The sequence below is a fragment of the Dromiciops gliroides genome, chromosome 4, assembly GCF_019393635.1.
Source record: "Dromiciops gliroides isolate mDroGli1 chromosome 4, mDroGli1.pri, whole genome shotgun sequence".
In the NCBI taxonomy this organism is placed as follows: Eukaryota; Metazoa; Chordata; class Mammalia; order Microbiotheria; family Microbiotheriidae; genus Dromiciops; species Dromiciops gliroides.
The window spans coordinates 215,082,070-215,105,955 of NC_057864.1; the positions used below are offsets into that span (position 1 = coordinate 215,082,070).

The following is a 23,886-nucleotide window of genomic DNA, read 5'->3' on the forward strand; positions in this document are numbered from 1 at the left end:
AGTTATTGTTATCCCCATTTACAGATAAGGAAACTATGACTGAAAGAAATTGATTTAACCCAGGCCCACACAGCTATAAAAGTTTGAGGCAGGATTCAAACTCAGAATTCTATTTACTATACCATTTAACTGCGTCAAATGAACTCAATCAGCCACTGTCTGAAAAACTGGAAAACATCAAATGCTTGACAAGAACTGTTTAAAAAACGACAAAGAAGTTTGGCAGAAATTAGGCTTTGAACAGTATCTTATACCACCCACCACAATAAACTCAAAGTGAATCCTCAATTTCAATAATAAAGTTCACACCACTTAAAAACATTTGAAGAGAATCAGATCAGGAAGCTTTAACTATAAATAATGGAAGAATTCTTGACCAAATAAGGGAAAGAGGCAATTACAACAGATAAAATAGATAATTAGAATTACATAAAATTGAAAAACTTTTAAGACCGGGTTTCCCTAAATTGATTGGGCTGGAAGTACAACAGCTATTCATGGGTTCTATTCCACTGCTAACTGGCACAGGAGCTCTGACTTGCTCTGTTTCTGAACTGGGCTAGCTTATCTCTCATAAGTCAACCCAGTGGAGGGGGTGGGGCAAGAAATGTCCTGAATGTTCACTGTATTTTGGTTCAAGACTTAGTGAAGACACTAAATCAATTAGCCCATTGTATCTCATAACTCCTGAGCTCAAGAAATCCACCAGCCCAGTCTTCCCAATAGATGGGATTATAGGCAAATACTATGTACAACTTTTGCACAAAATGAACACAGCTAGGAAAAGAACACAATTGTTGATTATCAAATGAGATGATGTGTATAAAGCACTTTGCAAGTCTTAAAAACACTATACAAATGTTAGAAGTTATTGCCGTTTGATGCTTCTATTGAGGAAAATACTTTTCTATCAAATATCTCTAATAAGGATATGATATCCAAGATATATAGGTAACTAACACAAATAAATATATACACACATATATACATACACATGCTATGTACATGTATATGTGTGTATATATGTATGTACATATATACGTATGTATACACACATGTATATCAGAGTTGATCAAGGGAATCCTTCATCGGTTGAGTCCCCCAATCCTCTTGATGAAATTACAGGGTACAGGGCAGCTAGGTGGCACAGTGGATAAAGCACTGGCCCTGAATTCAGGAGGACCTGAGTTCAAATGTGGCCTCAGACACTTGACACTTACTAGCTGTGTGACCCTGGGAAAGTCACTTAACCCTCACTGCTCCCCCAAAAAAAGAAAAAAAAAGAAATTACAGGGCACAGGCCTTTGTCAGAAAGGAGCACATCCAATCAATTGAGAGATGGCTAAACAAGTTAGGATATAGTAATGGAGCAAAATCTTATTTTGACACAAAAAATGTTGAAGGGGATGGTTTTAGAGAAACCTGGAAAGATTTGCATGAACTAGTGCATAGTGAAATGAGCAGAAAGAGAAAATGTATTTAATAATAACAACAACAATAATAATAATAAAGAACAATTTTGAAAGACCTAAGAACTTTGACCAATATAAAGCCCAACCACAGTTCCAGCACAGAGTGCAGAGTAACAAATACATTTTCAGGTGAGGATAAAGTGGGAATTTGTTTTGCTTGACTACGTATGTGTGTGTGTGTGTGTGTGTGTGTGTGTGTGTGTGCGTGTGTATTTTTTTTCCTAATTTAGGTTTTCTTTTTCATTTTTTCAATGGGAGGAGGTAGAAGAGAGAGGGAAGATGGAAATAGGGTCATCGATGAAAAAAAAGTTGAAGAAGGGAGGGTCATTGAAGTATTTTTAAAAACACACAGTACAGAAAGAAGGCCAGAAGGAAACAGACAAGCAGACAACTTTAAAAGTTACATGTTGAATTTATTATTTCATTAAAAGGAAAAACAATCTGTACATAATAAAGATTTGCAATTTCATGTACAATCCTTTTTCTCTTCTACTTCATATGTGGAAATGCTCATTTTATTTGGTGATTTTTAAGTACAAAATAAAATAAGATTAAAAAAAAAAAAAAAGAAAGGGAGAACTTCCTAAGAAGCTGGCATGTATCTGGGTCCCTTGCTGAAGGACAAAACATAGTCCTTTGCTGGGATGGCACAGCTGTATCTCCCATACATAGGACAACATCTGGCATGTAATAAATAAATATTTCTTGAATTGAAACGAACTGTCTTAACACTGAGTGGAGCAAAAGAGAGAGTCCTGGAATTGTGGTCAGAGGACCTGTGTTCAAACCCCAGCTCTGCGCCACTTGCTACTTGGGTTCTTGGAGGAACTCATTGAACTTGATTGGCCCCAAGTTACTTTATAAAATTAATCAGCTGGTCTAGAGAACCTCAAAGCTGCCTTCTAGTTCTAAATCTATATTCCTGTAGAAGATGGTATCAAATTGTGGAAGAAGCATTGTTTGATATCAGAGCTGCGTGATATTAGGTAAGTCATGTGAACTTCCTGAGCCTCAGTTTCCTCGTTTATAAAATGAGAAAGTGTTCTGGATAATCTTGAAGTTTCCTTCCTGCTCTGTACCTATGAACTATGATTTCTATGATCTTTAAGCTTCTCCACATGCTCACTCTTACAGCTCCTACTCTGCCAAAGAGTAGGCAGGATGGGGCCTTCTGCCTCTCTCTATTCTCCTGGTCCATCAACTTCCTTCAGGCTTCATTTATCTCTCTACTAGACTATCTCCCATGGTCAGTCATTTTAACACTGTACTCCTTAAAGTTCTTCCCCTTGAGTCCCTATGTTGTTGTTTGTTGTTTAGCCATTTTTGAGTTGTGTCCAACTCTCTGTGACCCCATTTGGGATTTTCTTGGCAGAGAAAATAGAGTGGTTTGTCATTTCCTTCTCCAGCTCATTTCAGAGATGAGAAACTGAGGCAAACAGGCTTAAATGACTTGCCCAGGGTCACCCAGCTAGTAAGTGTCTGAGGCCAGATTTGAACTTACAAAGATAAGTCTTCCTGATTTCAGGCCTAACATTCTATCCACTGTGCCACTTAGCTGCCCTGAACTCCAATATGTTCCAGGCAATCTTCAGAATGAATTAAACTCACCATCCCCTACTCATGACCCCAGGCTGCTGAACAAAAATGGGGAGTGACAGTGTGACAACACTGAGTGAACCCAAGGTCGTACTATCTAACCCATGTGGGGCCCTCCTTGTTGTTCATTTTTAGTTGAATTATTTATCTCACCTCCAATTTTTACTAAGAAAAGTACTGACTTTGAAATCATAAGACCTACATTTAAATTCAATAAGACCTTAGACAAAGCATTTCTTTTCAATGGTTCTCAAGTTTCTTCATCTGTAAAATGAGGGGAGTTGGATTAAGATGATTCCTACAACCTCAACCAGCTCCAAATGTATGATCCTATGATATTAGAAATAACATTTACTCTCTACCTCAAATGTCTCTATATCTAGGAATAAAGTGGGTGTCTATTGATTGGGAAATGGCTGAAAGAAATGTATTGTATAAACATAAAAGAAAATTATTACACAGCAAAAAGAAAGGACAAAGCACTGGGACTGAAGTCAAGAAGACCTGAATTCAAATCAGGCCTCAGAAACATACTAGCTGAGTGATCCTGGGCAACTCACTTAGCCCCATTTGCCTCAGTTTCCTCATCTGTAAAACAAACTGGAGAAGGAAATGGCAAACCACTCTAATAAATGCCAAGAAAACCTCAAATTGGGTCACAAAGAATTGGACACAACTGAAATGACTGAACAACAACAACAAAAACAGAAATTTTGGAAGACATGAACTTTTGCATAGAGAAATAAGCATAATGAAAATAGATAATGATTAAAAGATGTAAGTGAAAAGATCACTAAAAAGAAGCCAGATTCTGAGTAACTGAAAAAACAGTGATGGTGCTGAAAAACAGATAATGAGGCATACAGCTTCCCTTATAGTAGAGAAGTGGGGTGTTACTAGGGCACAGTGTTGTATACATTGTCAAATGCAGTTCTATAATGAGTGGTTTTTTGGTTTTGGGTTTCATTGTTTTTCTTGTTACAAGGGAGGGTTTGATCTATAGCCAGAAGGGTTGGGTTTTTTTGGGTTTGTTTGTTTCCAGAAATAACTGTGATGTAAAGACAAAGCGCATTAATTTTTAAAATTTACAAATGTGTATGTTAAAGTTTAAAGCTTACATATTCGTATATGTAATCTAGTAAAAAGTTAAAACTACACTAGGACTTTTGGGATGCCCAGTATTTGTGTGTATGAGGAGAGTATACACTCATAGGTATATAATGATATCTTTACTTGTCCTCTCTTCCCTAGCTACATGTGACTTTGGGCAAGTCATTTCCCCTTCTCTGGCCCTCAGTTTGTACCTCTGTAAAAAGATAGGGTTGGTCTCTAAAGTGGTCTCTAAAGCCCTTGTCAGCTCTAAATCCTCTGGCTTTCTTTCTGAGTCTATGATTCTCCTGACTTAGGAAGAAGTGCCTCTCTTTCTTTACAAAGCTTATTTCTCTAACCATCCTCTTGATTAGGATCATAAATTTAGATCTGGAAGGGACTTTAGGGGTCATGAAGTCCAACCCCCTCATTTTATAGATCAGGAAACTGATGTCCTGAAAGGTTTCAGTGACTTCCCTAGGGTCACATAGCTGGTGTCTGAAGTGCAAATCCACCTCATCTTCCTAAGTCTTGCAAAACCAGCACACTGTCAACTAGGCCCTGGTGCCTCTCTGAGGCTCAAAAGGAAGAAGGGTTTCTGAGGTCTGTATCATCATTTGGGCCATAAGGGACCTTAAAGGTCATAGAGAGCCATCTCCTTGTTTTATTTTTTAAATTTTTATTGATGTGCTTTGTTTTTATGTTGCAAACATTTCCAGATTATTCCCACATATCTCTTATAACAGAGTAGAATTAAGCAAAACTGACACTCGTGACCTCTTCTGAAAGTACATTCAACATTCTATATCTGTAGCCCCTCCCTACTCTCTCTATTTTTTAAAGTGTTTTTAATGAATCTAAGTCTATTTTCTCCCCTTCCTACCCACTGCCTACTCCCCCCACATCCTACCCACTGCCTACTCCCCCCACATCCTACCCACTGCCTACCCCTAACATCATACTCACTGCCTACCCCCCACATCCTACTCACTGCCTTCCCCACTGAAAAAGAAAAAAAGAAAAACCAAATTTCTTATAGCAAATATATATAATCAAGCAAAACAAATTCCTTCCCTGGCTGTATACAAATATACATACAGGTCATTCTGGATTTTAAATCCATCACCTCTCTACCAGGAAACAGATAGCAAGTTTTATCATTGGTTATTTGGAATCATGGGTGGTCATTTCATTGATTATACTGTTCACAGTTTCCAAAGCTCTTTGTTGTTGTTGTTGTATAAAGAATCCTCCTGGTTATGCTCATTTCATTCTTCATTAGTTTATAAAAGTCTTCAAAATAATTTACTTGTATTATATTGATCTTATAAATTATCCTTCTGGTTCTGTTCACTTCACACTGTATCAGTTCATTTAAGTCTTTCCATTTCTTTTTGGGTTTTTTTGTTTGTTTTTTTGTTTTTGCAGGGCAATGAGGGTTAAGTGACTTGCCCAAGGTCACACAGCTATAAGTGTCAAGTGTCTGAGGCCGGATTTGAACTCAGGTCCTCCTGAATGCAGGGCCGTTGCCCTATCCACTGCACCACCTAGCTACCCCTTTTCATTTCTTTTTTTTTTTCATTTCTTTTTTAAATCACCTACCTTCCTCATTTCCTCCAGCATAATAGTATTTTATCACATTCATAAAGCTACAATTTATTTAACCATTTCTTAATTTTGGGATCATCCATTTAGTTTCCATTTTTTTTTTTGGTCAACACACACACCACTGCTATAAATATTTTTGTATATATATGACCTTTTCCTATTTCTTTGATCTCTTCTGGGTATAGTGTTAGCAGTGATGTAACTAGGTCAAAGCGCATGGACTATTTAACCCTCTTTTTGCATAATTTCAAATTGCTTTTCAGAATGGTCATACCCATTTACAGATTCAGCACCAGTGGTGCTTGTTTTTCCCCACAACATTTTATAGATAAGAAAACTAAAACCCAGAAGTTAAGTGACTTGTCCAAGATCACATAGCATCAAAGACAGAATTTGAACCCAGGCCCTTAAGACTCCAAATCCAATATTTTTTCCACTGACTTAGGAAATCCTGACTTAGGAAAAAGAGTACAGTGGAAAGAATATATACTTAGAGTCAGAAGAGACCTAGGTTTAAATACTAAGTCTATCTGGATTGTGATTTTTTTGACACTAGTTGTGTCATGATGGGAAGTCACTTAAATTAATTGAATCTCAGTTTCCTCATATGTAAAATGAGGATAATAGTGCCTGTGGCACCTACTTCATGTGGTTGTTGTAAAGAGAAAATGCATATACCACACTGGTGGTCTTTAAAGTGCTAAATAAATAGCAAATCTTGGATGTCCACCTGGACCTTTCTCCATCATTTCCATATTAATCTGACAAAGATATATCAAGCTTTTTTTTCTTACTATGTATTGTGTTAGGGAATATAGATATCCCCTCTTTCTTACTTGTTAACTTTCTCTCATACAGGCGCCTTTCCCTCAACTCACAACATGCTCATGCCTCTAAAGAAGGAAGGAAGGAAGGAAAAGAGAGAGGGAGAAAGGAAAAGGGGAAGGAAGGAAAAAAGAAAACAAAAAAAATATTTTTTCCTTACATCTTCAGACTACCATCCAATCTTTCCTTTTTCTTTTCACTGTCAAACTTCAACAAAGAATAATTTACACTCACTACCTCCCTTTTATCACCTCCCACTCATTCCTTGAAATCTGGTTTCTGTCCTCATCACTCTACTGAAATTGCTCTAAGGTCACCAGTGACCTCTTAATTAACAAATCCAATGGATTTTCTCAGTCGTCATTCTCCAGAACCTCCTTGCAGCTTTTGACACTGACAACAACCCCTTCCTTCTTAAAAAAATTTCCCCTTTGCTTTTCCAGACATCCTCCTAGCTGTTCTCCTACATCTTTGACCATTTCCTGTCTGTCCTAAATTGGTACCTTTTACTCTTCTTTGGGTTAAATTTGCCTCCATCCTTGAATTCTTCTCCTCTTGATCTATTCCCTTTTCCTCCTACAGAATAAAATATTACCGGGGGGGAAAGTTCAAGTTTTGGGGGGGTTGGCATTCAAGACCCTCAACCTTTTGCCCCAATCTATATTTCCAACTTTATCTTCTACCACTCCCTTACCCATACCTCATAAGTATAGCTACCCATCCCCATCTCTGAGTCTTTGGTGTGAGCCCTCTGTCTTCACCTGTAAAAATGCTACTCATCCTTCAAATTCCAGTTCCAATTGTCATGTCCTCCATAAAGTCCCTCTCATTACCCTAGCAAGAAATGAGCCCTCCCCCACCCCCCCAAACCTTTTAGCACTTTGTACCCCTCTCAGGACATCTTAGTCCTTATTTGTATACCTGTCTTATTGTCCTTAGCAGATCGTAAATTCCTTGAAGATGAGACTTAAATACCTTTGTATTTTCCACAGTGCTTTGCCAAAAGTGAATGTGCAATAAATCTTTGACAAATGAATGAATGAATGAGTTAATGAATGAATGCTAAAATAGGAATGTGCCAGATCCTTGCTAAGCTCCTCTGCCCTTGGGTTTTATGCTGAGTGAAGCAAAAACCTTAAGCCTCCAGAAGCCCAAATCTCAACAAAGAAACTCCTTAGAGCATTGACGTCTAGGAGAAAAAGTCACCATGTGGGATGGAATAGTATTTGGTGAAGCTCTGGCCTGGCTGGGTGACATTGTGCTCTAGTAATGAAAAAGCTTTTTGGTCCCAAACAGGTTCTATACAGGCTGCACTGGAAGCTCTTCCAGCAGAGGAAATCCCAGTGTAGCTCTCACTGGAGGAGGAAAGAGAAGTGATGCTGAATTCTCTCCCTCTGGCTTCTCTTTCCCCCTCTCAACCACTTATTCACTAGTAACTTTCTCGATGTGTACTATCATTTCCTATTTATTGTTTAATACAAAAATGTAAACTTCATTCTCAGCCTCAAGCTGTGTGTCACACACAGCCCTAACTATGCACAACCTTATGACTTCTGGAAATGACAGAGATGCTGAGCAGGTAAAACCACACAGAGAGTCATTGGCGGGGTGTGGAGTGGAGGGGGGTCCTCTTGCAGTAAGAGGATGGGAAACTCCCTCCTCTCACACCCCCTTCTCCAGCCTCTCTTTTCTGGCTCTCATCAAACCAAGTAAGAATGCTGCTCCATCCTTCCTGCTCTTCCCTGCTCCACCCACATCACGAGATATCCCAGGCTTCTCCACATCCTCCTTCCCCCCACAAGCCATTTTCATAATCTATCCAGTAGCAGCTCTGAGGAAAGGAAGAGACCTGAGATAGTATGATTAATGGGGGGGGAAACTGGAGCCAGAAAACTTGAATTTTAATCTAGGGTCTCCTGCTTATTACCTATATTACAGCATGCAAGATCCTTCACCTTTCTGGGTCTTATGTCCCGTCTCTGTAAAATGAAAGGTTTGGACTACAGAATCTTTAAGATTGCTTCCACTTTGAAATTTTATGATCCATTGTTTCTCCAATCCCCTACCCCCTAAAAGTACTTCCAGGAGAGGAGAGGAAAGACTGCATTTGTACATTTTGTCAGGCAACTGCCACCTAGTTATGACCAGAATGTGCAGAGAATATAGCAAGGACAAACTTGCCCCAAGTCTGGGTCCTCTGGGAAGCTCAGTGCTATTGGTTTCAGGAGAATTAAGTGGGACTCTGGGCTTGCAATAGACGTTAAGTCATGGCCCTTATTTTAAAGACAGGAGTTTGTAGATGAAAGGGGGACTGAGGAAGAGGAAGCATGATTCTGATGCAAGGTTATAAAATTATAAATTTAGAAATGTAAAGTACCTTAGAAGTCATTTAATTTAGCCTTCTCCTTTTACATATCAGGAAAGAGGTAAAAACACTTCCCAAAGTCACACAGGTTGTAAGTGGAAGAACAAGGATTTGACCCCAGATATGACAAGCTTTCCACTCTACCATTCTTTTTTCCTCTTTCTTCCTGGTCTAATTTCTCCCAGGGTCTGGCAAATATTTCCAAAGGTCTATGATTTTATCTTAACTTTGCAGATCAAAACCCATTCACATCTCTATAACAGTGCTTCAAAAACTGATGTGGATGTCCCCCCCCAAAAAAAATAAAATCCATCTCCTGGTGGGCAATAAACTATTTGGTGATAGAAGTCTCCAAAAGCTGAGCATTTTACCAGCCCCAGTAATGTTGCCTAGAAATGAATGAAGAGGATCCATTTAAGACAAAGGAGGTGTGGGGGGTGGGAACTAAGCCCAGAAACACCTTTCCTGTGTAGAACCTTATCTATAGAGACCCTTGGGGAAAACAGACAGTCCATAAAACTTAGAGATGATAGTCTATAACATCAACAAGTTCAGGTATATATACAAAAATGTAAGTAGGTTAAAAAAAAACCTAGAACCATCTGACCTCTGATTAAACTAATTTAAAATGTTGCAGGAGAAATGGTGATTAGTCACACAGCCAGAAGTAGTTCCTGATGAATTATATTTAATGTTTCTATGTAATTGCAACCTATGTTCTTATGTATTTGTATAAATTACATGTTTCATCATGCAATGGGTTATTGTTTCTATTTTATAAATACATAGTTTTTTATTCCCATATGCTATTATACATGTATTGTTATTATATATCTATGTTATTCCTACTAATATTGCAATGCTTTCCCTCCCTCTTTGCACACAGTCCAAGTATTGACATATTTGGGGATATACTATTACTATGTATTTGACATACACCCCAAATGATTTTTCAGGGACTGAAAAATTATTGGTCACAGGGAAAAAATAAGACCCCCCAGCTTCAACTGCCTCCCACAGAGATTATGAATATGGTTACTTTTCTTTAAAAGGGAGCAGACTCTAAGGGGAGAGAAAGTTTAATTGTCATTGTGAAAGGACCTAATTATTATGGCTTGAGAGAAATGGTCTAAGGCACCAGGAAAAAGCCCAAGAGACTGAGTGAATCTGAAGAGGGCTTTTTAGAGAACCAAGTTTAACCTGGGCTGTGGAGAAGATATGCTGTAAAGAGGATATCCTGAAGAGAATTTACCATCCTGAGCGACCTAAATTCTTGAACCTTGGTTTCAGTGTCTGTGGAGTTAGCAGTTGCAGATAATAGTTAAAGGCTGTGATATGTCTTGTGTCATAGCTGATATGTTAAAATATTTAAATATTGTTGTATATTTTTTACCTTGTTAATAAATTGTAAAGCCAGCAACTTCAATGTTATTGAAGCCTATGAGACCAGAGGGTTTGAGAAAAAAGAAAGGAGTAAATATCTTTTTTTTTACATTTCAAAACAACCTAGTTTTATGGGATAGAATAACTGTAGTACCATAGGAAATAGACCTGGAAAGAACCTTAGAGGTCACCTGACCAAGCCCCTCATATTACAGATAAAATGTCAAAAAGATGCAGTATATCTAATGTTGCTTTGTCATTGCAACTAATGTTGTTATGTTTTTTGTATGGCTTGCCTATTCTTCAATGACTTATTTCTATAGTTTGTCACATCAATACATGCCATGCATTATTGTATATACTTATTATTATTGCTACTGCTGCATTTTTCTTTTTGCATGTACTGTTGAAACATGTATATGTATTACACTGTTTGTATATATGTATATCTTAGTAATGATTTGTACTGTAATGTGTTTATTATACATATTAATGTTGACTATGAAACTGAGTGATTTTTAAGGGACTGAAACATTTTGGCCATGGGGGAGGGAGGTAACCCCAGTGTAAATGGCCTTCCCTACAAAAAAATGTAGATGCCGTTATTGTGTCTTTAAGAGAAAATATAACATTGGGCAGTTAGCTTAACTCTCCTGTAGAAATAGTTAACTGTCATAACTGAGAGATTCTATATGAGGCACAAGGAGAAGGTCCTTTCTTCAAGGATGAAGTGAGTTAATCATCATGGAGAAAGATAGTCTGAAGAAACATTTGAGAAGAATGAGTTTAACTCTTATTCTGCAAAGAAGATATCTTGAGAAGAAACTTATAAATGCCACCTTGGGAGAGCAGAATTGTGGTTAGACTTTGGTTTCAGCACTGAAGAAGAATCAGCAGCTGATGATAGGTGATTGGCTATGACCTTTCTCATAAAGCAACAAGTGATTCAACAACCAATCTATCTAAGAAGGGCTCTGAAAAAGATTTAGGTTGGGCCTCAAGTGGTTGGAATTGCTTTTTCAGTTTTTATTGATAAATTGTTTTGACGCATCATGGTCCCAAATGAATGCTCCCACAATATACAATTGTAGGTAGGATTTCCATAGGTGAAGATAAAGGGTAAGATGTTCCAGGTAGAAGAAAGATTGGAAGCAAAAGCACAAGGAGCAGGGAAGATGAAAATGTCGTTGAATTTTACTCCTAGAAGGAACCTGTAGAGATCGAGTTTCAGGGTACAATGACTAGATCAGTTTGGTTAGAGCTGAGAGTTCAGCAGAGGAGTAGTGGGAGGTCATGATATTAGATAGTTTTGAAACTTAGTTTAGATGGCTTTGAATTCCAGGTTAATGAATTTGAATATTATTTAGTAGGTAACAGCAGGGGGAGGGGAATGGAGTTAAATGAGTTGGAGGGTTTTAAGGAATGGAATGATGTAACTAGAGCAATACTTTAGGAAGATTAAAGTGGTGGCAGCATATTGGGAGGATTGCAGAGAGCAAAAAGACTAACAAGCAGAGAATAGCTAAAAGGTGATTACAATTATTTTGTCAGAGAGGTAGGGGACTACAAGGGAAGAATGTTGAATATACTGTCAGAAATGGTCTCTGTACCCATTGTTGGTGCTTAACTGTTTTTCTTTGATATAATGGAAGGTTTAATTAGGAGGGGGAAAGAGGAGGGGCATGTCTAAAAATGTGATGTAAAAATCAAAAGTATCAGTAAAAGTTTTTTTCATAGTATAAGTATGAGAAGATAAGGCAATGGAAATGAAAAGAGAGTAGCAGGTGATAGATATTTTGATATCTGCTAGACTAGGGAAATGGATGATGGGCCCTTGGGAAGGAGCTGGTGTGGCCAGACTTTTTCTTCTTTTTCCTTTCATTCCTACTCCCTTTCTCCCTGTCTTTCTTTGGCAGCTCTACCCAGTGACCTGTGAGTCTGGGCTGTTAGCTTAAGGAGAAGGGGCATCCATTTGGCTTCCTTGCCACCGGAAGTATAAAAAGACTCAGACAAATGAAAATTGGTACCAGAGGACATACCTGAGTTCATGACTTAGCTAGACTCATTGCCATGGTGACAGGAAGAGAATATATCCTTTTTAGAAGTTGGATTCTTTTCATTTTCTATTGTTAGTAAAGTTTTCTTTATGGTCCACAAGTGGCATGTTGCATTTTAACCCCCAAACCTGAATCACTGGACCAGCCTGACTTTGCCCTAGTTTGTTTTAGGATGGATCAACAAAACCCAGCTTAACTACTAGAAAACAATCCAAAGCTCATACATACATGCATGCCCATATAGCTGTATGCATGTATACACAATGGCACAACCATAATAAGATGGTTTTCATGGGTGCATATATTTACACGCATGTATTGTTTTTACATTTACATGGTCAAAGCACAATCCATGCTGCTGGTAAGTCCAGTAGGGGTGTTATTTTATACACCCACACTCTTCTCATATGATGGCATATTTGAGTAATTACACATTATTAAATAAATGTATCGATTTATATGAAACTGAACTGTCTCCTCACCTAAACAAGGTCTCCATTTAGTAAAAAAGCCCACCATCTCGCCCTTATTTTCAGTTCCTTTTGTCTTCCAAATCCAACCTCTTCATTCATTGCATTTCTTGACATTTCACTAGCACTACCATATTCTAGGCTCCCATCATCTCATGATCAGATCATTTCAACAGCCCTCTAACTGATTCCCCTGATTCTGGTACCTTCTTGCTACAAATGAATTGGGAGAAGGCTGCTTAAATCATCAACCTCAAATGCTGCTTTCATTGACCTTCAGTGACTTTCTTTGCCTGTTGGATCAAATTTAGGTTCTTCTGCCAGGCCTTCATTCATTGCTTCCTCCTAATGCTTTCCATCTCTAATCTTTCTAATCTTTTATCTCCTCTGTCCAATAAGGCCCTTCTATGTAGTTTCTACATGTGTTAATTCCTTCAACAAACATATATCCCTGAGGCACTATTCTGGGTGCTGGCAGGTCCATGGAAGATGGGTGCCTGCCCTAGAAAAGCTTACATTCTACTTGGAGGGCTGAGACTTATACATACGGCAATTTAATTAACCACAAAAGCAATTTAGGATAAGTGCTAGAACAGAGGTGGATTCTCTTTCCTCATCACCCACTATTCAATAAACTCCAGTGACATCCTATCACCTCCAGGATAAAATATAAAATCTTCTATTTGGCATTCAAAGTCATTTACAACTTGTCACCCTCTCCTCCCCTTTCCCAGAAACCTTTAGAAGCTTATTACACCTTATTCTCCCCACCATGTATTCTTTGATCAGTGACACTGGTCTCTTTCCTGTGCCTCACACAAGATACTGTCTCTTGTCTCTATGCATTTTTACTGGCTGTCTCCCATGCCTACAATACTATACTCCCTCATTTCTGCCTTCTGACTTCCTTCAAGTCCCAGCCAAAATCCCACCTTCTACAAGAAGCCTTTCCTGATCCCTCTTAATTCTAATTTCCTTCTATTGGTTGTCTTCGATTTATCCTTTAGACACCTTGTTTGTACATAGTTGTTTTTATTTTGTCTCTCCTAGGAGTTCCTTAAGAATAGGGATTGTGGGGCAGCTAGGTGGTGCAGTAGATAGAGCACCAGCCCTGGAGTCAGGAGTACCTGAGTTCAAATCCGGTCTCAGACACCTGACACTTACTAGCTGTGTGACCCTGGGCAAGTCACTTAACCCCAACTGCCTCACTTAGAAAAAAATTATAAGAGTAGGAATTTTATTTTGCCTCTTTGCATTCCCAGAACTTAACACAGAGCCAGGCACATAGTAGGTGCTTAACAAATGTTTATTGATTAGTTTGATTGACCTTTATTGACTAGCTGACATTTTGCATTGCTTAGCACTGGATGTCAAATGCAATCAATACTTAGGAATGAATCAAATTAACTGCATGCCTCTTGATCCTCTACCTCCCCTGCATAACACCCCCCCACCCCCCCACCCCCACCAGGTTAAATGAAATGGGCTGCTTATGTAGTCTTAAGTATTAAGGGACTGAAACATTTTGGCCATGGGGGAGGGAGGTAACCCCAGTGTAAAGTGTCTTAAGAATGTAAAGAAAACAGTATGGGCTCTTTATTAAATAGGCAGAAGGACTAAGGAGGGGGAAGGGGGGCAGGGAGGAAACCAACCCACCTGTCTATCCCTTCCTCCCCACCCTCCCCTAGGCCAGAATGAAAAATGCTTCCTGCTGATCCCAATCTGGAATTTAATCCTTCAGGACAGCTGCAGCAATAGCCAACTGATGTGAGTCCACATCACAAGTTGACACTAAAGGCTAAACTCTCATAGGCCAGAAGCTTGATTGCAGTGCGGCATTTACCACAATAACTGGGGGACTGAGGCTCTGAACTATCTTACACCACCAATGAGAGGTACAGGCTGATCAGCTCCAATCAGCTCCTTACGCACACATTTTCCAGAGCAGTTTACTTACAGGGCAATGGAAGGTAGAAAGTATTATTATGTATTACAACAAAGAGAGGGGCCCCATGCACTGACAAATATTCTTGCATCATCTAAATGGTATATTATCTCATAAAAATGTCAGAGTGGTAGAAAGTTAGAGCTAAGCATGAAGTCGTGCGCTTGTAAGCAGACCCCCGCTTGCAGGAGCTTTTCAGAGGCTGAGCTCCAGGCTTTATTTTATTTCTACACATTTATTCCAGTTGTGTTTTTGTTTTTAATGTCACATTTTTACTGGGAGAGATGAGGTTCAGAGATGTTAATGGTGGCAAGGGAAGTCTTGGGGGGAAATGTTCCTTTGATACATGGGGTTCTAGGTAAATACTACATTTGCTTGGAAAGGGTGATTCATCTGCATATTGAAGCTTTTCTACAATGTGGCCATCATGAGATTTTTAAAAAAAATTTAATCATACACCTTAGCTCTCCACCTGAGAACTATTTCCTTCAAAGTAGTCACCCTAGAACCTTATTCCATGGATGCTGCCATTGTTCAGCACATGTCTGGAACTTCACTCTGGGAAATGCCTTGAGTCCAGGGCACATCCTTTTGAATATCCTCTATGGTGAAAACTCTTAATTCATTTTGGTAGATTTGATTTTGGAAACAGCCAGAAATCATAGGGAGTCAAGTCTGGTGAATTAAGTGGAGTTATCAAAATGGAGTGATAGCATTTGAGTCAGAAATGAGATGTGAGTATAAAGCAATGAAGCTGCTTTTCTAAGGTGGCTTATAAACCTGGCTCAAAAGGAAATTATCATGGAGGAATTCAATGAATATCTGAGCAAAAGCCTTCATCTTTGGGATGTGTCTAGCCTCCCAAGGCAACTACTTTGAAGAATACAACACATCATTTGGATATGTAAGTACTGGAAGATGTGGGGGTGTGTGTGTGTATATAGATATACAGATATATACACACATACACATATACATATATAAAATATAGATACATTATATGTTTGTTACTGTGTAGTTGTATCTTAGGGGACAGAAATAAAGAGTATGAAAGGGTCGTCTCCAATTACTACTTTAAATACTGAGATGGAAGGAGCATTTTGTATTTGATGGTGGCTTCTATTAATATATGGTACTGAAGTTGTTATTAAGTGGTTCTAGAGTCAAAATGGCCTATCCAGCTAGTACAAGTGGATTGGATAGAAAGAATCCTACAGTCTTGAGACAAAGCAATCAGTACCACCTTGCTCAGAGCAAACAGTTTTCCCTGGTGGCACTAGCTGGACTCTTTAACTAGGCATTTCTAGTCCAAGGAATATGAACTCTCCCTGCACCCCCATCCCATCCCCATCAGGACCTTGGAGTTCAAGTACAGGCATTCTGGAACTGTAGTTTTTATTGTTTTTGGAGATTCCCAGAAACCTCAGTGGCTTTTCTGAAAGGCTGCTGAGTAGGACAGACACCAAGATGAGAAGACAAAGCAGAAATCCAGCAGGATTAGCCAGAACAGACCTCTTTGGGTCTAAGGATCTCTGAGCATTTAAGAATCCCTGAGAACTAGCTGAAAAATATTAACCGAAGACTTTTCTTGGACAAAATAAAATTATAAAAGATGTGTTCTTGCCTGACCAAAAAACCAAAAAACAAAACACGCCATCCAATCATGAGATCATAGAACTCAGGACAGGAGTTTAAGTGCATGGCATTGGTCATTTATTGTAGGCACACATACCAATGGCTTTTATTTGGTTGGGTGACCATACCCCAGAGAACTCCTCACAGACAGACCATCATTATCACTAAACTCCTTCTAACATCACATTTCTATCACATTCTATAAACTGTATGGTTGGAGAGGGGGGAATGCCACATTTCCTCTACTGCCACTATCACTGTAACCTTTCTCTGGAAGCCAAGGTGTGTGCATGGGGTGGGGGGAGGATCAAAGAAGGAAGTCAAGCAGGAGAAAGAATGATGAATACTGGGGAAGTGGCCCATTGCCCCACTAGCCCAGCCTGTTCAAAGGGGCAAAGAGCTATTAAATGCTGGGGTTTCAGGGAGAGATAATCCAAAGTACCATACATTCACATAGTTATGTTTACTGGGCTGCTCCAGTGACATGTTAGTTGACAGTGTACATGCTATCAACTTGCTGAAGTGTATCTTACTTGCTAAAACTTTTTTAAAGGTGCATCATCATTTATCAAATTAAAATAATCATTTTACTTTTTATTCTTTCTTTTCCTTCCTTCCCTCCCCCAAAACTTCACCTTTAAGCTACTTCTACCTCTATGGCCAGCCCCTCTACTCCTTCAACCCCAGGCACCCACAAAATGGAGGGGTGAGGGGAAAATCTGCTGTCCTGGTTCCAGGGGAAACTACTAACAATGGATTCTGATTCTCAATCAGGCCCCAAGTGGTGTTCTGTTTCCACCCCAACACCCAACGCAAACCTACTAATCTCTAAGAAATGACAAACTCCAGAAACCCCACCAAGTAAATTTAAAAACTCATGAAAAGCTCGGTGGCTAGTAAATTATTATTTTATTAGCTTGAACCAAGTTCCAGTAAGAGAGAAGTCAACTTACTCCCATGAATGGTTCTTTAACTCCTTAATTTATTTAACTCCGTGCTCTTTGCCAAAGCCTGGAATATTTTTAGCTCATTCTGTTGTTGGATTTGGCTTTTTTATGTGTGTTTCTGAGGGGTATTTTTAGCTTAATACATGTTATTCTAACAGCCTCCTATGCATTTCATCCTGCCTATGCTGGTTGTGTTGTCCCCTGTCTCGCAGCAAGATGAAGGAGATTTCTAAGAATAACTGGTGTACCTTTTTTTTTTTTTCCAGGGGAGATGTGCTATTTGCTCAGCGATTCTCTCAGCCTCTCTCCCTAATTTGCCTTATTATTCACGTGACCTGGATATTCCTATAGAAAAAATTCGGCATCTCCTTATAGAAATAATAGATATGATGGCAGTGCGATCCCCACTGGTAAAAACCACATTCAAAAATGAGCTTTGATTTCAGAGAGAGAGAGAACACCCACCGAAGCCTTGCATAACAATGTTCTGCCTGGCAGTTCAGGGCACGGAGCTCCTGGCTGGCAGTTCCTGCTGTTTTCCCTGCATTTGCTTTGATGTCTCTTGCTCCTTGTCATTGAGAAAGAAAGATGGTTGGATTCTTATGGGAAAGCAGCCTTTGGAAAAGTAACTCTTTTCACACCTATTTAATGTTGGTAACTGTTGCAGAAACACTCCTCCGTGTCAGAGAGTTAATGAGGTATTTACTAAAATGTTATTTTTTTTCCTTAAAAAAACACATAAGAAGAGAGGGGCGGGCCTCTATGAGGGTCTTTTCACACCAGGAAATGATCTTTCTTACAGAATTTTATGAGAACCGCAATCTACTGAAAGCTCTATTAGCACTTGAGAAGTTTCCATTTCTCTCACCATTCAGGGATCTCTCCCACCCTGGTTTACCCCAAAAAGAACCCAGGAGGGTGGGGGGAAAGGAATGCCACATTTTGACTTTTGGTGTGAGATCCAATCACTGACACCAGCCCCCTCCCAAGCTTTGGAAGCTTCCGGCTTCCCCGTCCATTGTCATTTATACCCAAAGGAAACGAAAAAGAAAAGAGACTGGAGGATAAGGGGAGGGAAGAGAGAGGAAGAGGAGGAATCAGAAAGTCATCTATCTGTAATATAGAAATCAAAGTGGAGATGAACTCCTTGCCCTAGATTGTAGGTAACATTCAAGTGTTGACTAGTAGTAACACTAGGTAACCTCTGAGATCCTTACCAAGTTCTCACTTCCTGCTCCCAAACAAGCCCAAAACCTAGGCCTCAGCCAAGAAGGAAAGAGAAGACAAAAGTAGACAGAAAGGAAGACAGAAGAGATAAACCACAGGGCCATAAAGGAATACACATATATATGTATACGTAAATGTATATGTTTATATTTGGAGTTTTACCTAAGATATAACTATCTCTCTGGACTAAATAATCCAGCATGATGTGGAAATCCCAATTGCTTGAGGCAGAGTGGGCTGATGAAAAATCTTGGGTTGGTTCATTGTTGATTCTCTTTCTTCCCCCACCCTCCCCCCACCCGCCTTGCTTTCACAGCTTTGACTCCGGACCATCTGTATTAGAGACAAATTCTAACACTGCACTAAAAATAATGATACCAATACATTTTAATTGCAACCTTTTTGTGACAAGGTTACTATAACAGCACTTTACCATAAAATCCTACAGCTCGATTATAAAAACTATCAGCACTTTCATTTTAAGGAAAAAAAAACAATTGGAAAGCATTCTGAGCCTGACTTCCCCATCAAGGTCTCCGGCAGCTGATTTAAAAAAAAACAACAACAACCCAAAAACTGTATGCAAAAGAGAGACCAGCTCTCTCCTTAGGGAGAGAAATCCACAGCAAGAGAATTCCAAAACAGAATAAGAACCCAATCAAGTGCTTGACAGAATCTAACTGACTGACCAGGACACAATGGCAGCTGTGAAAATACAGCTCTCTTGAAGGATCTCTAGAATCTATCTCCCTCAGATGGATCTTAATGCCCATCTTACAAATGGATAAATGGGGATGAGGGAGAGGAATAGTATAATTTGCCTTGTTCTCATTTATCAGGCATTCTTATTTGGTGGAAGGAAAAGAGAAAAAGGATCTATACTAAGGACAGGTCTGTAGAATGGATTATCCAAACAATCAACTAAAAAAAGAAGAAAAACAACCAAGTGAGTTTTTGGAGGCCTTGATAGTATGGTGGAAAGAACAGGGGTGACTGGGAGTTAACATACCTCTATCCCAGTTCTGCTACTTACTTACCTTGGCTTGACCTGAGGCAAGTCAACTCCCCTATTGGCCTTCAGCTTCTTCGTTAATAAGATGGGGTAAAATATAAACATTTGCCTTGCCTGATTCAGAAAGGGTGGCAGTGAGCATCAAATGAGAGAGTTGCATTTAAAGTGCTATAGAAATGTTACCATTAAAGTGCATAGTTGTTGGGTTTTTTAAGAGAAAATGCCTTTTTCTTTTAAAAAAAAATCCAGACAACCTTGCTTGCATTGTTAGAAATAGTCCGAGGCATTTACATTGATTCATTGGTTTTATTTTTTATTCCAAATGTAATGTGTCTAGATTATTAAAAAGTTTATCTACCTGATATAATGACTTTCACTTTCATCTAACACTAAAATAATGGTCTTCAACCACTTTAAAATGGAATTGTCTATACTGGCAGTTTGCAGTTTCCATAGGCTCAGGGTTTTTACCAGACAATGTTTCCTGTCACAAAAATTCTAAATAGACAAATATCTTCTAGTTGTTTTTGTCCCTCTGAAACCTTCCATTGGGCTAGTGAGGGAAAGAAGAGATGACTGGATGAGTAGGGAGGGCCAGGACAAAAATTCAGATCAAATGGGTTCTTGGTCTTTTCTGAAGCCTTCAACTTATCCCTGAGGAAACCTCTTGGGTTGGCTCCACTGGAACCAGATGTATGGGGAGGGGTGATTTTTGTTGGGGGAGGGGACAGAGAGAGTAGAACATGTGGGGTAAAAAAAAGCAAAATAGCTAGGGCAGTGCAGAGCCTAGACTTGTCCCATTCTTAATATCCTTTTGCTGTCTATACTCAAAATGAGCGCTTGGAAATAACCAAATGGTAAACATTTAGTACACTGAAATAGATACACAGTTACCTAAGGTGCAGGCTCAATTTCCAACGCACTCCACCCCTTGGCTCTCATCTTCCTGGGAGATTTTTCTACAGCTCTGAATGAACCAAAAAGATGAGTTTCAAGCTGAGCATAGACCCAGTGGAAGCTGTGAGATATTGAATATGAAGGGGAATGGGAGGTGAGAGGGAGTTGGGGAGGCATTAATCACCTGATCTCATTCAAAAATTGGCACCATCCCCACATAGCCTCATCTGTAGGGGAAGGCTGTTAAGCTTGTGGTCAGTCCCCAGCCTGTCTCTGTATTATAATTAAATACTCAGTGTCAAGATCCCAACCATAATTTATTTAACACTCATTTCTAATTCAATTTTACCTGCCCAGGCTAAAGGGCACTGGAATGTTTGGGGAGGAATTCTAGTCACCTAGAATGTTTGGGGAGGCCTAGACACCTAGGGCTTGAGGGGTCTCTGCTCAGAGAGAACTGTTCAGAAAAGGTTTAGAGATCAAAGTTCTGCTGCTTTCTGTGTGCTGACCGAATCCTAAGGATCCCCTAAGGAGCATTTTGAATTAAGGGAGTAGGGAGACATTTAATAAAATAGAGATGGAGGAAAAGATATAAAACCAACAATTTGCACGACCAATTTTTTTCCTCCTCTTCCTCAGTTTACATTTAAAGAAAGGGAGGGAAAGGGGAAAAGAAAAAAAAAAGAAAAAATCAGAGAAAAGAGGTCAAATTTGGATTGGGAAATACTTGAATGGAAAAAGGCTGTAGATATAGGTTGTAATTATATAAAACAGCATGTTTGAAAGTGTCAAGATCACTGTGTTTGTTAGGGGCACTTTTGGGGATCTCACCATGTTATAAATGCTAAAAGCCCATTGGTAATTATGCAATTTTGTGTGTATGTTTTTTCTTCTTAGGAAATGTATAGTCTTCTTTTTGAGTGCACTCCCAATTGACAACTTTCCTTCCAGCTTTGTCTGTGCTATCCTTTTTAATCCACATACTAATTGTAATCCCATTAAAGCAGATATAATTTTATTAGTATTCACAGTTCATCAAGCTAGCAATAATAACTGTTACTGCCGAATTTTAAAAACTGGGGTGGGGGAACGAGTCATATTTAAAGCAAACTGTAAACAAAGCCCAGCCAACCTGCATGATCCAAGAGCTGAACCACCTGATTACAGATCCACAGGCATCTCTTCCCAACAAGAGGTGACACATCAGTAATCTAATTCCCTGTCTTCAACATATATAGTTAGATAATGACAACTCCACAGCAAAACTTTCCCACCACTTTTTTTTCTACCTCGACATTATTTTTTTTTAATTAAATATAAGTCATGGGGAGAGGGAGGAAGCTCCAGCTTCACTAGTCCGGAGATTACTTTCCCAAGGACAGGAATAAAATAGTCATAGGGGCCACACACAAATGTAGATGAAGGTGAATTCAGGAACTCCACAAGGCTCATCAAATCAAGCCTTCTGATTTTTTTTTTCCAATCAAAGTTTTCAAGTTTCTCCCCCACCCTTCCTCCTTCTTCCCTTTAACATTCTCAAGGGACCGACACCCAGCTTTACAGCAAAAGCCAAAACCAGTGGAAAGCTCTGTTTTCTCCCTTTTCTAACAAATTCACGACACTCTGCCAAAGTACTAAATGCAGAGGTCTTCACTCAGAAGCACACTCAGAATAACCGCACTCCAACCAGCTGTCTTTGGGGCCACAACGACCCCACAGATCCCTAGACGCTGAGGGTCATGCTCTCCTCCCTCTACCCCCACCTCCCAACCCATGCAACCCCAAACCCCTTTAACTAACAGATTTTTTTTTTTTGAAAGGGTGCCTGTGAGTTCCCCGGGCCCTTTTGCTAGCCACGCTTTGTATGTCTTTAGCAGGATACCAGAGGCACTTGTTAAAGCTAATGCATCCCCTGCAAACCCATTCTCACCCTGACACTTCAAGGCTTTATATAGAAACAGGATTTTCTAGTCTTACACCAGCAGCCCCTATTAACACTAACCCTGTGCACACAACTGCCCCTAATCTGAAAAGGCCACTCTGAGTTCGACGCTGCTCCTCCCCCCCCCTTCCCCAACCAAGAACAGCCGTTTTGTTCCACCAGAAAGCGCCTCCTTGTCCCAGCACCAGAATATCTTAAAGATGTTAATGCAGAAAAGAGGTTTCAACGGAATTTATTTTCTTTTGGAGGAGGAGAAGTAGGAGGGAATCTTTATTTTTAGCTCCTTCTGCGGCTGCTCCTCTGAGTCCCAAGTGTACCCGGACTCTAAAGGGCTACTCTATTCTTCTTGGTAATAGTAGGGAGAAGAATCAGATAACAGGGCCAGTGGAGCACAGAGCAAGATTCGGCTGGACCAAAAAATGCGGAGGCCACCGAAACCGCCGGCCATTTGTTGACAAATCCCAAACTATAAAATCCTCGAAATAGGAAAAATAAAATCAAATAAAACCAGTCTTCTAGATTAAAAAAAGAAGAAGAAATGATTTAGATCATCCCGAAACCCACCCTTCGGGTTTTATTTGCTCCTCCAAACATCCCTTAGAGACTCTCCGTGAAAGAGAGAGAGAGAGAACCCAGGAATCCAGGGCAGCCAGCTCCCTGGCACAGTGGCAGCCTCCAGGCAGAGGTCCCCGGCAGCCTCCTTGGCCTCCTGTCCGGGAGTTCCCCAGAGTGCCAGTACCTGGAAGAAGGACCTCTCCCTACTCTCCTGCACCGAGGCTGGGGTTGGGTAGGCAGGAAAGACACTGACCTGTGTGCGTGGCCATGGGCAGCGGCGACTGGAAGTACTTGCCGGGAGGGAAGTGAGCCGGGTGCTGGACTGCGGGGCCTGCCGGGGCTAGGCGCGAGGCGGCGGCGGCGGCGGCGGCGCTGCGGTGGCCCAGGCTCCCGCGCTCCGAGAGCAGATGCGACGGCGGAGCGAAGTCCGCGCCATCCATGCCGGGAGCCCGGCAGCGGCGACTCCGGCCCCTAGCCAGCCGCCGCCGCCGCCGCCCTCCCCGCTCCGCCTCCTCCTCCCCCCACTGCCGCTAAGGCTCCTCCGCGGGCCGCCGAGATCTAAGCGGCGGGAGCAGTAGCCCGGAGCCGCAGCTTCAGCTGCAGCTGCAGCCAGCCGGGAGCGCCGGGGGAAGAGGCAGAGGGGCAAAAAGAAACTAAATCCGAAGCCGAGATGAAACGGTGTCTGGGAGAAGAGGGAATGATGATCCCGGTGAGAGTAATGGCTTGTTTTTTAAAAATAATCCAAACCAAACAAAACTGATAATTAAATGATAACAATAACGGGCAAAGCAGCGGGAGAAGAGATCCGGAGTTAGGGGTTAAATCCTTCAGCGGGTCAGCCGGCTGGGGTCTTCCCCGGGC

At 40.3% G+C, this 23,886-nt stretch overlaps 1 protein-coding gene across 2 annotated transcripts in view; it reads right to left on the minus strand.

The window, feature by feature from the left end:
• BAHCC1 (BAH domain and coiled-coil containing 1) overlaps positions 1-23,465 on the minus strand; it is a 154,320-nt gene extending 130,855 nt beyond the window's left edge. For both annotated transcript variants that reach the window (XM_043963687.1, XM_043963686.1), the window contains exon 1: positions 23,279-23,465. In XM_043963687.1, coding sequence (XP_043819622.1) covers positions 23,279-23,465 — 187 coding nt within the window. The remainder of the gene's footprint in view (positions 1-23,278) is intronic.
• Positions 23,466-23,886: the final 421 nt, after the last annotated feature.